Below are 15600 nucleotides of genomic sequence, written 5' to 3' on the forward strand. Positions count from 1 at the left end.
AAAGAAGAGGGTCATCCCATGGGGAAGTAGCAATACAGGTATATTTTATTTCACATTTTATTAGTAGACAGATGGGCAGAAAAAGACAAAATAAACCACTAAAGGGGAAGTTGAACACAAAAATGCATCAGATAATCTTTTCTCATAAGTTAAACTGAAGAAAAACATCTACAATTTCAGCTAAGAAAACTATTAAAGTCAGGTGTGTCCTGCTGGTTTCAGAATAGTTGAAAATTGCATCTGAATCTTTTTGTAAATGTAAACCATTTTTCAGAATGGGAGGGGCGGGGAGTTAACTTTCAGTGGAGAACTACACACTTTCCCCTTCAGTCTCTTACTGCATATGTCCCAAACATAAGGAAACCAAATAAAGAAGCAAGTAATCACCAGGGAAGAGGAAAGAAGGGACTACAGAAAAGTTTGGCTAATAGAAAAGAACTCTGGAATGATACGAAATAGAGGGGGAAGACTTTGAGAAGCAACAACGGAATCGTGATATTACTTTCTCCAACCAGCCTCAAAACACACAAACCTGAAGAGCATCCAGAGAGGCCTCCACTAGAATCAAAAGGAATCTAAAAATGCAGGATTCTGAATTCATGTCAACACCAAATAATCACAACTGTACTTACAAGGTTGTGGCCTGAGCCTGAGACCTCTACTCTCAAAAAGAAAAAAAAAATTACATGCTCAAGTTTTCTTTTGCCACAGGATGTGTTCTCAGGACAGAGCTCTGGAACCAGCATCTGGGTTTTACAGGTCAGTCAGAGTTCTCAGAATGTCTACCTGCTAGCCAATCAACACATGCCAGTCTTTTCTGGAATTGATTGTACTCTATCAGAGGCAAACCCAGCCCTCAACAGTAACACCCCAAAGGGCTGAGAGGTATGACCTCCACCTGGCTCTCTGGCTCCCTGAGTCAACGTGCAACAGAGGCCAACAGGGCCTAACGGGACAGGGCTGAGCAACACAGCACCTTCCGCAATGCCAAGGCACCTGGCCTGCCCTGACAGAGAAATGCTTTCGCGGTAAGGGGTAAAAGAAAAGCCTTATAGGGCTCCAAGAGAGCAGACCAAGCTACCAGCTGTAAACGTGTGTGGGGCTGATGGGGTAATCCGAGCATTATGAGACTTTGAGCTCCAGAAGATAGGCAGATTATAAGCATGAGGTGTTAAAAAGCTAGTTCCAACATCTTTCTATGAGAATGTGTGGCCAGTGTTTTGTTACAAAGAGCTGCTCTGTTCTCTGAATCTGACTGGAATCACTAGATTCAGGGGTGTAGGTAGTCCTAGCCCCATGGGGATGGGACAGAGATTCTGGGACCAGGCTCAACACTGTCCCATATGAACCTTTGTATGTTAACATCCTCACTTAATAAATACCAAATCAAACTTTAGAGGCCAGAGAGGTCTGCTGGGCATTAGTCAGCAAATGTTTGGAGTTTGAAGAGCTAATGAAAACCCTGAGATCAGAAAGGAAGGAGGAGCTAAGGAAGTAAGCATCACCTACTCTGTTCTAGGATCCATCCTACCCCTGTCCCTCATCAACCCTTTGGTTCTTTCTGAGCTATGATCTGAAGAAGTTGACACCAGTGCACAGGGATCTGGAGGAGGATCGTAGCCAGTCTCTGCTGTATTTTCCTTCCGAAGTCTAATTTTACATTATAATGATTTTCCCCACTGAAAGAACACTGCCCTCCTATGAACTGGCCCACTCCCAAATGAAACAAAAATCACCGCCAAGTTCTGAAGTCCCTGGTTGGTGAAGGCTGATGGATCTCAATATTGATTGAAGTAACACGTGATTGAGACCGGGGAAGTCAAAGCCGCAGCACAGTTGGAAGATCTAGCGTTGCCCAGACACTGCCTGCAGCCAATTCCCTCGGCCCTGCTAGAAGAGTCAAGGCAGCCCAGGGCAAGCTCCATGCACAACTTCTGCTTGCCCTCCACAGCCAGAGTACATTGAAAGGAGAGAAAAGTCCAGGTCACATCCAACGAGGAAAGCGGAAACTGGTCACTCGTGTCTCCTATCCACAGCTATCACTATCAGCATAAGCAGCTCAATGAAAACCAAAATCTTAACACATGCACCTAGGATTAATACTGATTAATTAAAACTGGCTACTTACACTCTCACCATGAGGGTTTTTTAAAAATCTTTGAGGGAAAGGCCATGTTCACATAAGATGTTTTTTTATCCAACAGTGGTCACCAGTAGTTTTGACTTTTTTTCCCCAGCAGCATCAACCAAAATTGGCATAGTGATTTTAAACTCCTTGTTCCCGATCACTAAGACTCCACACACACACACTAGTCTCCACTCTCTCCCCACTCCCTCGGGGTGGGGAGGGTAACAACTCTGTCTTTAAAATAAATAGCAATCAAGTGCTCAGTTCTATGTAAAGTATGAATATTTATTTCAGGCTTTAGATCCCAATCGATTTCAAAAAACAAAATCTGATCTTTCTCTCAGAGTAGCTGAGGCCCCCTGCGGTGTTAGGATGATTTCCTGGAGGCTGAAGGGTCTCTGTGCCCTTAGGAACACATTTCATCAGGCTTAGCACAAAGTCCCTGATGCCCACTGTATCTCAGCCTTAAGATGGGAAAGGAAACAAAACTCCCCACCATGGGGCTGATCGAATGCACACACACTAATGTAAATGAGCAGCTAAATCTTGGCAAATTTGCTTTTTTTTTTTTTTAAGTTTGTTTTGTGGGGTTTTATATTTTTTTTCCATTTTCTTTTGCTACTCAGCATATGCAGCACTTGTGAACTTCCAATGGGTTCCCAGCTTTAAACACAAACGTCTTGATGAAAGACTAATTCTTCAAGAATCTAAAAACAGACCAAAGGTGTTTTTGCCGTGAACACTCTGTAGAGACGAAGTGAGGCGAAAGTTTGGGTTTAAAGAAGAAGAAGAAAAAAAAAAATCAATACAGTGATGGAGGGGTAAAGAATGCAAGAATTCAGACATTCTGTGGAGGATTACTTTCTCTCCATTAAGAGGTCCATAAAAAGGAGCAAACTGAGATCCATAAGGGGAGTCAGCAGGAGCCGTGTTTGTTTTTCCCACCCCCGTGATAGGTTTTTGTTGAGGGGCCACTGCTAGGTCCCCACTTGCTCCCCTCCCTTTGGCCTGAGACGGCAGGGCAGTACAGGGGCACTGAAGGAGCACGTCACGACTCCTCATTCCCAGAATCATCATCATCGTAGCAGTCGGCATCTTCCTCCTCCTCATCTTCATCATCGATGTCATCGTCATACAAGTCGTCATAAAGCAAATCTGAGCTGTTGTCATTGGAAGGCACTTTAGTTTTGATGCAGTATTCCGCCAGGGTCGTGGGGACCTTCACTCCATCCTTTTCTGCTTCGGCTTTAGTGGCTGAAACCTGTTTCCTGAAGGAAGATGGTTTATGTTAGTCTCTATCTTGAAGATAGATTTTACAACTGGCCTTTCTTAATACTCGATTTTTTATGATTCAGGTTTCTGAATTTCAGTGCCTGCCTAAAGGCATCTGACAGATACTACGCCACAGGTTCTCAGCCCATCAGGTACCATGTTGAAGAACACTCAAATAATAACCTTCTGGAGGGTATTTAGAAGTAGTGGATCTCAGATGCTGGTCAGCCAGGAGTCACCTCAGAGACTTTTTTCCCCTGCCTCGTCTCGCACCAAACTCTATGCAACCCCAACCACTCTTCTTTATTCAATAATCCTGCCATTTGCACTTAAAGTAGATTCCAAATAGCCTATGTTAGTTTCCAGTGTTGCATGACAACCTGCCTCCTACTTCATTTCCCACCCAAAACATACAGGCCATCCCTGGTTTGTTTTTTTAGTAACTTGAACACTGCCTGTTCTGTGTAGATCACTTGCTCTTCTCCTGATTTACTAATTTGGCTACTTATGTCACTCAGATTTGTACTTAGAAATGGACTGTTCTAACAACCCAATTTAAAGCAGTCACCTAGTCATTCCTTTGCATTATGCTACTTAATCACTAGTATATTTTCTATGATCCCCATTTGTTAATTTTCCTGTCAGTTTCTTCCTCTTCCACCCAAATGTCAACTTCATTGGAGTGGAGACCTTGTATTTCTTACTTTAAAAAAAAAGTTTGAGAGAGCATGTGTGCACACACACATGCAAGTGGAGGAGGGGCAGAGTGAATCCCAAGAAGGCTCCACCCTCTCAACACCCCTATAGGTGCACTCATTAAATGGTGATTTGCTTACAAATTCTTATCAGTAAAGTGTGAGCTCCTCAAGGAGAAAGACTGCCTTAATGACCTAACAGTACCTGACATGAAGCTGATGTGTAATAAATGTGTTAAGGATTAGAGAATGACATAAGCCCTTAAATTAAGAAAGCCTGGGTGGCTCAGTTGGTTAAGTGTCCGAATCTTGATCGGCTCAGGTTATGGTTTCATAGGTTCATGAGTTTGAGCCCTGCCTCAGGCTCTGCACTGACAGCATGGAGCCTGCCTGGGATTCTCTCTCTGCCCCTCCCCTACTTGTACACTCTCTCTCTCTCTCTCAAAAACTTTACATGTGTATACACACACACACAGTCTACTCCAGCTCCTTTAAATCTCCAGGTTTTTACTATTTATACTAATTTATCTTCAATTTTTGGTATACACCAATCACCTAAGTGGCTGCTAAAAATGAAATACACATGCCCAGATTTTATCCTTATACTCTTATTAAATGACTATGGATATGAAAGAGGGTCTAAAGGTGATTCTAGTGGGCAGAAATCGTGAAGAAATGCTGATCTATATATATTATTCAGCTATATTTTCTGTGCAGTTTTTTTTTATACATCACATGGCATTGTGCTGACTAGAGTTATAAAGAGGGACTCTATTTGTATAAATTCTAGTGCTTACTAAACTATTCACAGAATGTGCTGGAACTGTCCTTGGGGTTCTATTTTAAGGGTATAAAATCTAACAGTACTAAAGGGAAATGAATTTGTTGCAATTCAAGTACCAATTCTTGGGTACTGTTAAAACCTCATGTCCTACTCAGGATATGATCGAGAGCTGACTGGTTCAGTCCCAATAACTTCTACTTTTTTCCCCTTTTTTATACAGATGGAAAAACTAAAGACCCAAAAAATTAACTGATAAAAAAGTCATATGAGGGATGGCGAGCTATAGGTAGACTCCAAATCTCTCACTAAGAAGAAGCTTCTAGGACTCTGTTCAACCATATACTATTGTTACTGATAATAATGATACCCAGAAGATACTTGCTGGTATGGTCAAAAGGGCCAGTAAACTATAGGGCTTCATTAAAAATTTTGAAAACGGGGGCGCCTGGGTGGCTCAGTCGGTTAAGCGTCCGACTTCAGCTCAGGTCATTGTCTCAGTTTGTGAGTTCAAGCCCAACGTTGGGCTCTGTGCTGAGAGCTCAGAGCCTGGGGCCTGCTTCAGATTCTGTGTCTCCCTCTCTGCCCCTCCCCCGCTTGTGCTCTCTCAAAAATAAATAAATGTAAAATTTTTTTTAACTTTTTGTAAACAAAAACATCTAGAATGTCTGGAAATACTTTGGTATCCGCTACACTTAACGGACATGCTGAAAATACTGAACAGTGTCCCTAGAATGATTCAGAGGCAGAGTCTGCAAACTTAAGTGACTGAGAACCTGGAGGTTCTGGTTCCCAGGAAATCAGATCTGCAGCATTATCTTCCAGTGTGTGCTCCCTCAAAAGCCAAACTCATTAGGCTCAGGCAGAAATATCTTCCCAAACAATATTTAAGTTTGATTTAAACCTTGGTTCTGTATGAAGACTTAAAGTAATCAAAAGGAAGGTAAAACAAAGCACCTTACCTAATGATTTCAGCATATTCTTTGTCTTTTCCTTTACTGTCCCTCCATTTCCTGAACATAACCGAAGCATCCACATTGGCTGGGGAGAAGGTGTTGGGCTCATTGAGCAATGAGATTACACTTAACAGGATAGTCCTAGAAATAGAAAAAAAAGGGGGGGAGGGGATCAGCTACAAATACTCATGTTTACAAGATCCAAAAATATTGTGCCTTTAAATTTAAGACTATAATATTTGAGACCTTAGGGAAAAAGAAACAATTTTGTTTCGTTTTCAGTACTCAGCTGGTAGGCTGAAACAAGCTGCTAACTAGGACACAAAGAGGAAATCTGCAAGCTTATCACAGAGGTCATGTGGCAGGGCACACAATAAAACTCTGTAGAAGACATGCACCGTCTTCAACTGGCTACATGTTCCAATCTGCTTCCAAAGTGGAAGCCTGAAAGCTTTTCAAATAACATTTTAAAAACTACAAATTAAGCGCAACAGGAAAAGAAAAAGCAAAAAATATTTAGCTTTAAGGCCATCCTTTTGTGGGCAAGGTTAAAGATGACCCTGCCCCACAAATCCACTTCTTATCATGGCTGCTTAAGAGGATCTAAAAAAATGATAATACACACAAACGTATTTCCTTTCCAAACTTAGGGAAGGAAGACACTTAAGCAGGAGAATGGAGGAAAACAACATCCCAGGCACGGAAGAACTAGTTTCTATTTACTAAGCACTTTGTGTGTGTGTGAGGCACCAACTGTGATGTTGGATGTGCAATAGTGAGCAAGTTAGATGTCGTCCCTTATCTCCCAGGGTTTCTACGACTTGGAGTTGTTAAGACAGGCAGTTTTCATCTACAGATAAAAACCAGACACTTTAACCACAGGGAATAAAATTTCTGTAGAAAAATAACCAGACAAGGCTCCAAAAAGGTTTTAAATTATTCCCAAGGTTTTTTTCCCTACAAGCTACATGCATGTATGTAAAGAAAAATTGGGGAGGAAAAATTATTTTGGTATCTTTTCTCACTGGCGTGAGCTTATAGGTTGCATTGTTGGAAAACAGTCTCATGTGCTCTCTCTCAAAAAATAAAGGGATTGAGTCAGGCAATTTAGATGTTTGGTTTGATGAAACCTTTTCCTAAAAAGAGTAAAGAGTTTGTTATGTGATTATACAAGTGAAAGGCACTTTCACAGAAAACTTTCCCATCTAGTTAAAATCCATTCATCATACACACACCCCTTTCTATTAAATTAAGAATAACTCTTTGCCCCTCCCCACAAAGATCCTTCTGGATTTCTTCAGTAATTACATTATAAAATAAAGATTACCAAAAACTTATCACTGCCAATGATGGGAAATGGACATAACATCCTAGAAGCAAGAAACAAACAAAAGGGGGTAGAACATTCCATAAGGATTGCCTCAGAAGAACATATCCAAAACCTGTTAGGAAGATAAGGACAGGACAAAGTGTGGTATAGAGAGGGGGAAAAAAAGAGCTATAAGTGGTCTAGATCTGCACTGTCTGCAACTTCCTATGATGATGGAAATGCATAATCTTTTTATCCAATATAACCACCAGCCACATGTAGTCAATGAGCACTGTGAAAGGTAGCTTGTGCAACTGAAGAACTAAATTTTTGACATTAATTTTAATTAATTAAAATAGTTATGTGTAGTTACGTAGTGGCTACCACATTGGACAAGACAGGTCTAGGTAAGTCGTATTAACTGAATTAGGAAATTTGTCCCATGAGTAGTTTAAGTTGATTTTCTTATATCTTGTGTTTATTTTAATAATAAAATGTTAGGAAATACAATTTTTAAAATGGTGAAATAATTCATTTCTATCAAAAAAAGAACTCCTAATACCATATACTTCTAAATGGAAATCCATGATGCTTTCAGAAGAAGTGTCAGGTACTATAGTGGACTATGAAAATAGTTTAACTCGGCAAGTTTTCACTTTCATTTTCATTTCTTCACTTATTCTGGACAGCAGGATCTTGTTTTTGTTTTTTAATGAGGAATCCACTCTGTTGGTTCTGGTGGGGTTAATGGGTTAATCTTCCCTTACTATCATGCAAAACCTTCAGAGAAACAACCTACCTAACCACAGCAGCAGATTCTATCTCTCATCATGATGCTGGATTTGGGGGTGTGCATGTAACCCAAGATGGGCCAATCAGAGCCTTGGTAGGGAGCTATGATGTTCTAATAGCAGAAAGGCAATTTTTATTCCTGATTGGACTGACAATTGTGAGAATAAGGAAAGTCAAGAGCTGGTAGCCATCTATATTACCACGTGGTGAGAATCTACCTAATAACAAGGCCAATACAGAGCAAAGCAGAATTGAGACTTTTAATCTCTAACAAAGATTCTTGATGCCAATTCATATGCAACACCCTAGTTATAGGCAAATTATATACTGTTTCCCATGGGATAGGTGGGACCTGGGGTAACTTTAGCCTCTGTAGCAACATCTGGCCAAAGAAGTATCCTCAGTTTACTACTCTGATCTATAAATATAGTAATTTCATGTTTTTCTATGTATCATGACTGGAAAAGATCTGGAAGTAGTGTCATACATGGTCTAGCACTTGTACCAAAATAATTTAACACAAGCATTATATCTGTAGCATATGATAGACAACTCTGTTAAGTATTATTAACCCTATGTTTTTAAAATTTCTTTTAATGTTTATTTGAGAGAAAGCATAAGTGGGGATGGGACAGAGAGAAGGCCAAGCAGTCTCCATACTGCCAGCGCAGAGCCTGATGAGGGGCCTGATCCCACACACTGTGAGATCAAAGGGATGCTGGGGTGGCTCAGTTGGTTAAGCGTCCAACTTCGGCTTAGGTCACGATCTCACTGTTCATGGGTTCGAGTCCTGCATCAGGCTCTGTAATGATAGTGTGGAGCCTGCTTGGGATTCTCTCCCCCCCCTCTCTGCCTCTCCCCCCCCTCTCTGCCCCTCCCCTGCTCATGTGCTCTCTCTCAAAAATAAATGATCATTAAAAACTAATATTAAAAAAAACAACTCAGGAGATCAGACCTGAGCCAAAATCAAGAGTCAGAGACTTAACTGAATGAGCCACCCAGGTACCCCTAAATTTTTTTAAATTATCTTTACACTCATCGTAGGGCTCAGACTCATGACCCCAAGATAAAGAGTCGCATGCTCTTCAGACTAAGCCAGGCGCCCCTTAATCCTATCTTTATAGAATGGAAAAAATGAACTGCTAAATCCATACTAGTAGAACATACAAAACAGAACAATTCTGCAGCTATTCCAATGGTTACGGTTTTTTGCTGCCATCTTTTGTGGTTAGTTTAAGTGTTAGAAAATCTTTATTCATATATTCTATTTTTTTTCAGAAGGAAAAAAGCAGAAGGTAGAAAGGAAAGAAAGACCAAATAATGAAACTATCAAATTAATACAACACATAAAGAAGTCATTAAAGCCCACTAAAGAGACTGTTTCCTTCAGATCATGAACAAATGGGATAGGATCTAGAAAACAACTACATTCTTTCAAAAGTCTCATTTTGTCTATGTAAATTCACAGTTCCACATGAAGCTTTTTTTTTTTTTTAATGTTTATTTTTGAGGGAGAGAGAGAATGTGTGTGCAAGCTGAGGAGGGGCAGAGAGAGAGAGAGGGAGACACAGAATCTGAAGCAGGCTCTGTGTTGTCAGCGCAGAGCCCCAGTGTGGGCTCAAACTGAAAAACCATGAGAACATGAACTGAGCCAAAGTCGGATGCTTAACCGACTGAGCCAGACACCCCTGAAATTTTGGTTTTTAGATGTAACATGGAGTTGCGCTTGTCCATTTAGACAATCTGTGGCATTCAGATGTCAATTTCTTGGATTGGCAAGAGACTCTGAGGACCCATCCCAGACTCCCTTCCTTCCTCCCTCTATGCTCTTCTCTACTGTAGGTTTAGAGGAATAGGTAGGTCTGGTTGTCCAAATTCAGAACTATAAATGTTTAACATGTGTTACAATAAAAACAGACCTACTCAAGTAATAATTTGGGATAAAAATGAGGAACAGCGTTCTTGTTTTCAATTATTGGTCAGTTCTCACGACCACCACCTTTCCCAGATTTATAGATACTCAAAGAAATGATGTGCTCCCTCCATCCCCGCTTTAAAAGCCAGGACAAAGGACTATGGTAGGAGTTTTTCAACACGGGATCTAGACCAAAACTTAAAAGTTCTAAAAGGAGAGACATGCAGACAAAAGGACAGGCAAAACCATTCCATTTTCTATAGTTTTCAAGTTCATACTTCTGATCTTTTAGGTTGTTTTACAATCTTTGTCAGATTCGACTAATAAATTAAAAACACTGTTTAAAAAATACTGTTCGAATAAAAATAAGCTTGAAAAAAAGGCTTTTAAATAATAAAAACACCAAAATAAAATGAAGACCAATTAAACACACACACACACAAACTACTAGCAAACAGCAAATTAGTAAGTTGTGAAGTTCTAGAGCTCAGACATGTTATAAAAACAAGAAAACTAAAGTAGTACTTAAGAGAGATAAATGAGAATTAGACATCTATGACCCAATGTACAATATTGTATTTGTCCCTTTTCAACATATAGACAATGGTCAAGGAGTTGGGTTTGACCCCCATTTTATAAAGTAAGTTCTACGCCCAACAGAAGACTTGAACTCACAACCCTGAGATCAAGAGCCACATGCTCTACAAACTGGACCAGCGAAGCATCCACTACCCCCTCACTTTTTTGACCTTTCTTTGTTAGCTACTATGTCACCACAAGTACAACTTTAGGAGGGAAGGCAGAAAACTGGCCCGAGTACAACAAATTAAGACCTGGCTCATGGATCTGCCTGCAAACTACAGAGGAAAAGTTTGGAATTTTGCAGGATTAAAGATTGGCATTTTTCTTCAAGTATACACACATACCCTCTAAGCAGTATGAGGTAGAAGGGGTTCATTCTTAAAAGCCTAAACTTACCTTGACTCTTAAAACACATACACATGGGGCGCCGGGGTGGCTCAGTCAGTTAAGTGTCCGACTTCGGCTCAGGTCATGATCCCACAGTTCATGAGTTTGAGCCCTACTTGGGGTTCTGTGCTGATAGCTCAGAGCTTGGAGCCTGCTTCGGATTGTGTGTCTCCCTCTCTCTCTGACCCTCCCCCACTCATGCTCTTTCTCTCAAAAATAAGCAAACATTAAGAAAAATTAAAACACATACACAGAGAAACAATGACTGATTGAGATTCTTAGGTTTTACAGATAATGGCCTAATTTGATGAAAACTGATAGGCAACTTTGGAGAAGGGAAGCCCAGTGCCTGACTCTTCTAGTTAACCTACATCCCTTTAATCTCACATTTATAGCATTTCAAAAGATGAACCCATAACACCAGAAGATGGCCCTTAGTTAAAACTCAGTCCTGGGGGCGCCTGGGTGGCTCAGTCGGTTAAGCAGCTGACTTCGGCTCAGGTCATGATTTCGAGGTCCGTGGGTTCAAGCCCTGCGTCGGGCTCTGTGCTGACAGCTCAGAGCCTGGAGCCTGTTTCAGATTCTGTGTCTCCCTCTTTCTCTGACCCTCCCCTGTTCATGCTCTCTCTCTGTCTCAAAAATAAATAAATGTTTAAAAAAAATTAAAAAAACAAAACAAAACAAAAAAAACTCAGTCCTGGGACGCCTGGGTGGCTCAGTCGGTTAAGTGTCTGACTTCAGCTCGGGTCATGATCTGGCAGCTTGTGAGTTCAAGCCCTGCATCGGGTTCCGTGCTGACAGCTCAGAGCCTGGGGCCTGCTTGAGATTCTGTGTCTCCCTCTCTCTTTTTACCCCTCCCCCACTCACACTCCATCTCCCTCTCTCTCTTAAAAATAAACACTAAAATAAAAATTAAAAAACAGTCCTTATTACATATTTTCAAGACGTAAGTGGGATTTGAAAAGGACATCATGGCAGATAAGTCTGTTATGAGTGGGAAAATGTGATAGCTTAGACGGTTACATATTACAAATAGCTTCTGTTTATGTCTCTAAAGCAACTAACAAATGTAATAAATGCTTCTTCCTGTGCAATCCTGGAACTGTTGCTGACTGATACATCCCTGCAAAAACACATGATAGGAATGAGGGTCTCAAACTAAATACACAAAAACACAAAGAACATTTTTAAAAGGACATTTTTAAAATACACAATATATATCATATGCACAATCTGAAACTACCAAGTTGAGTGCAGTGGAACCCAATGTACAAATATCAAGGGAGCAATAAATGAAATCATCCTGGCCCCAAATGGGACTGTCAGGAGCCCTAGGAACAGCAATGCTACAGCCATTTCCCCTCACCTTGCCTACTGTGTCATCTAATGTTTGGGACAGTCCTTAGCTCCCTTCCCTTTCAGCAGGTCATTGAGAAGATTAAACAGGAAAACATCCTATCCTATTCCTGACAGATGATGCTTCTCCATGATGTAGTAGCAAAGAAAACACTATGCAACCATCCTTCAAAAGAAACCAAACCTCCACCAAGATGACTTTCCTTATCTAAGAGCCTGCAGCAGGTATAGCAGATAGTTCTGGGGATGGTGATTCAGAGAAAGCAGTTGTGAACTCTACTGTTTGACAGCCAACCCCAACCAAAAGCACTCACTTGGTTCTGGACAGAGCATGGATTTAAGAATATTTTGTTTCTTATACCAAGAAGAAGAGGCATTGTATGGACTCCTAATTGCTGACATGTGGCAACATCAGGGGTCCCTACCCTCCCAACTCCATTCTTCGCTAATGCCTACTCCTTAAATCTTCCCAATTCCATAAGGAACTCTAACCTGCCTAAACTTAATCCTATGCACCTGGGTGTAATAGGATGTTCTCTTCCAGAAAGTGCTGGCTTTCCTCTATGCCTCTATGAGGAGGCAAACTACTGAGCCTTTAGTGGACATAAGTTGGCTGATGCTCTGGATCCCTATAATTGTAGTGATCTTTTTCCTACTTTCCCCTCTACTTTTACTACTCACTAGGTCTTGTGATATATATTGAGTTAGACTCTTCAAGGTAACTGGGATGCTTTATTCCTCTTCAGGTTGCAAAAGCTTTCCATGTTCAAGTTTTCTAAATATGTTCACTGAGGTGCTGAATGAAAGACTAGTACAGGTGGTCGTGAATAAGTCCAAACATATGTAAACATGGGACCGCTTTCAGATAACACTGCCATATAGCAATCAAGACCCTAAAACAGCTGGAGCTGAACCTTATGTCACCTCCACTGCTGTCTTGCTTTGGCCACCCATAAACTGGATATGGAGTGCAGAACCCTTAGTTGCACAACTGCTAACTCTAGAGAGTTTAGCAGCAAAGGAATATAAAAGAAAATCCTGAGCACCTCATATTTTGCCTCTTGATATTTCAATGCGATACACTGACCTGTGAGAGATATGTACAATTGCTAGCTGAAGAACCCCCTTGCCTCACAATAAGCAAGAGAGAAACAAAGGAAAAGGAAAAAAGTATTTCACACCCACTCATTAGGTAGAGCTTTCCTGACATTACAGAGTTCTGGGCACCATCAGGTGTTCCAGGCAGATGAGGTTCCAATAATGTATGGAACCTACGTCTCCCTAGAAATTCACAAACACCAAAGCCTCTGTTCATTTTCCCACCCCCAAGATCATCACATTGAAGGAACGTCTATGATTACATGAGGTTAAGAGACAAAAAAAAAAGTCTGAGAAGGTAACTAAAGATTACAATCCATGGGCTCCTGGCTGACTCAGTCAATAGAGCATGTGATTCTTGATCTTGGGATTGTGGGTTCGAGCCCCACTTTGGGTGTAGAGATTGATTAAAAATAAAATCTTAAAAAGATATTCCAATGCAAATACGTTTTTGAGCTGTGTATGAAGATCAAAGGGGCAATCAAGAAAACTAGTCCTGGTTATAAAGCCTCTAAACAAAAAAGCATAAAAGCAGAGAAGGCAATCTCTGAGATGAAGTCTAAGAAATGCTTCTAAATTGGGGCTCAAGTGACCTGAGGGCCTAGAGAGAGAAAAAATGATGCTGCTCCCCAAAGTAACAACAGTAGTTTTTAAGAGGAAGATTAGTATGAGAGGAGTTTCCTGTCCCCAAAGGACTGAATCAAATGAAAAACAGGTATACCTTGAAAGAAAAAAGGTTCACAATATTTTAAACTGAGACACGGTGAATAATATATTGTGTACTTATGCAGGAGAAGGTAAAATATCTTGAATTCCAGTGGGTAATGGCAATATCCATTAAGGTAGTACTAAAATGAAATGAAAAAAATCGTTTGGGGCTTTATATTATGAACTATGGGGATGCCTGTTTTCTCAAAGGGGGACAAGATGTAAGCATGTGATTCAACATTCAACCTCCAAAAGTAAGAATCACTTAGTACCATACAGCTAACACTTCTTTTTGACTAGGGTTACTACTACTAGCCCTGAAAAACAAGCACCAAAATAATACCAAAAGGACAACCCTGCATTTTTTGTTCAATTTTTCAACAAGTCTTCCAACATATTTACTTAACCCTTTTAAATACGCTGTCAGTTTAATTACAAATGATGTGTTTCTTTTGAAAGCCTAACAGTCTCTTAAACAATTATGTAGAATGAAAGAGCTGAGAAATATGGTAGCCAAACATTTCCCCAGCAACAATAAATATAGCAGAATAATGTCCACAATATCATAATCCTTTAAGGAGAGAAAGTATGATCCTGAAATCTTATGCCCAAACTGTCACTTGAAGTGTAACTGCAAAACACATATATGCACACCCATACACATAGCATGCAACATTTTGAACATGTAAGAATTCAGGGATTACAGGGGGCTCTAAGGAGCATTTTCCTGGAGAAATTACTAATGGACTAATTCAGCCAATTAATAGATCAAAGGAAGTAAAATAATGGACGGCAAACAGTGAATTCATTTAATGGCAGGAATAAATTTTAAAAACCAGGATCACGTTACAAAACAGTACAGACTATAAATCTTATAACCTTCTGATGATAAATATGTTCAAAAGTTATCAAGAAAAGGGGGAGAGAGGATGGGAGGTAAAATAAGTATACTGATTGCCTTTTCTTTTACTTGGATCTAAGTGTCAATATACCAGTTGAGGCTGAAAATAAGAGATAAGTATAGGTTAAAGGAACAAATAATCAGCTAGAACTGTTGTATGGTGGTAAGGGATAGGAGGGATGAAGAAGCAGAAGTACATGAATTCTGCTAATGATCATAAAAGATCCTATGTAAAGCAGTAGACTTTAATATACTCATGCACCTGGGGGTATATCAAGTATCACATCATTTCTCCTTTCCAGCGTTCCTTTTCACAATTGCCCTTTACAAAAGAAGTGCACACTTTCCACATATCCAAATATTCCTAGGGTGCAATGCCCAGTAGTAATGAAATGTAAGGGGTATAAAACAAAGAGAAATTTACAAATAAAGCCAACTGTTTTTCCTTTCACATAAATAATTTTGTTAGAAGTGTAGAGTGATGTTAATACAAGCATTTTGGTATGTGATGGAGTACAATAAATTCATATGTATAGACTAGGGCTGCTGGAATTATATTTTCATTAAAATGAACTTACTAATTGCATCTCTGCTTATTGTTAAGAAATGAATCATCCCTGGGGACCTGGGTGCTCAGTTGGTTAGGTGTCCAGACCCTTGATTTTGACTGAGGTCATGATCTCATGGTTTGTGAGATTGAGACCTACACTAAGACTGCTT

The 15600-nt window shown here is 40.2% G+C and overlaps 1 protein-coding gene across 1 annotated transcript in view; it reads right to left on the reverse strand.

The window, feature by feature from the left end:
* Positions 1-2388: 2388 nt before the first annotated feature.
* UBE2R2 (ubiquitin conjugating enzyme E2 R2) overlaps positions 2389-15600 on the reverse strand; it is a 114579-nt gene continuing 101367 nt past the window's right edge. The window contains exons 4-5 of the mRNA XM_047831245.1: positions 5839-5973; positions 2389-3396 (exon numbers count right to left, since the gene is read on the reverse strand). Coding sequence (XP_047687201.1) covers positions 3177-3396; positions 5839-5973 — 355 coding nt within the window. The 3' untranslated portion in view covers positions 2389-3176. The remainder of the gene's footprint in view (positions 3397-5838; positions 5974-15600) is intronic.

The sequence above is a fragment of the Prionailurus viverrinus genome, chromosome D4 (assembly GCF_022837055.1).
Source record: "Prionailurus viverrinus isolate Anna chromosome D4, UM_Priviv_1.0, whole genome shotgun sequence".
Taxonomy (NCBI): domain Eukaryota; kingdom Metazoa; phylum Chordata; class Mammalia; order Carnivora; family Felidae; genus Prionailurus; species Prionailurus viverrinus.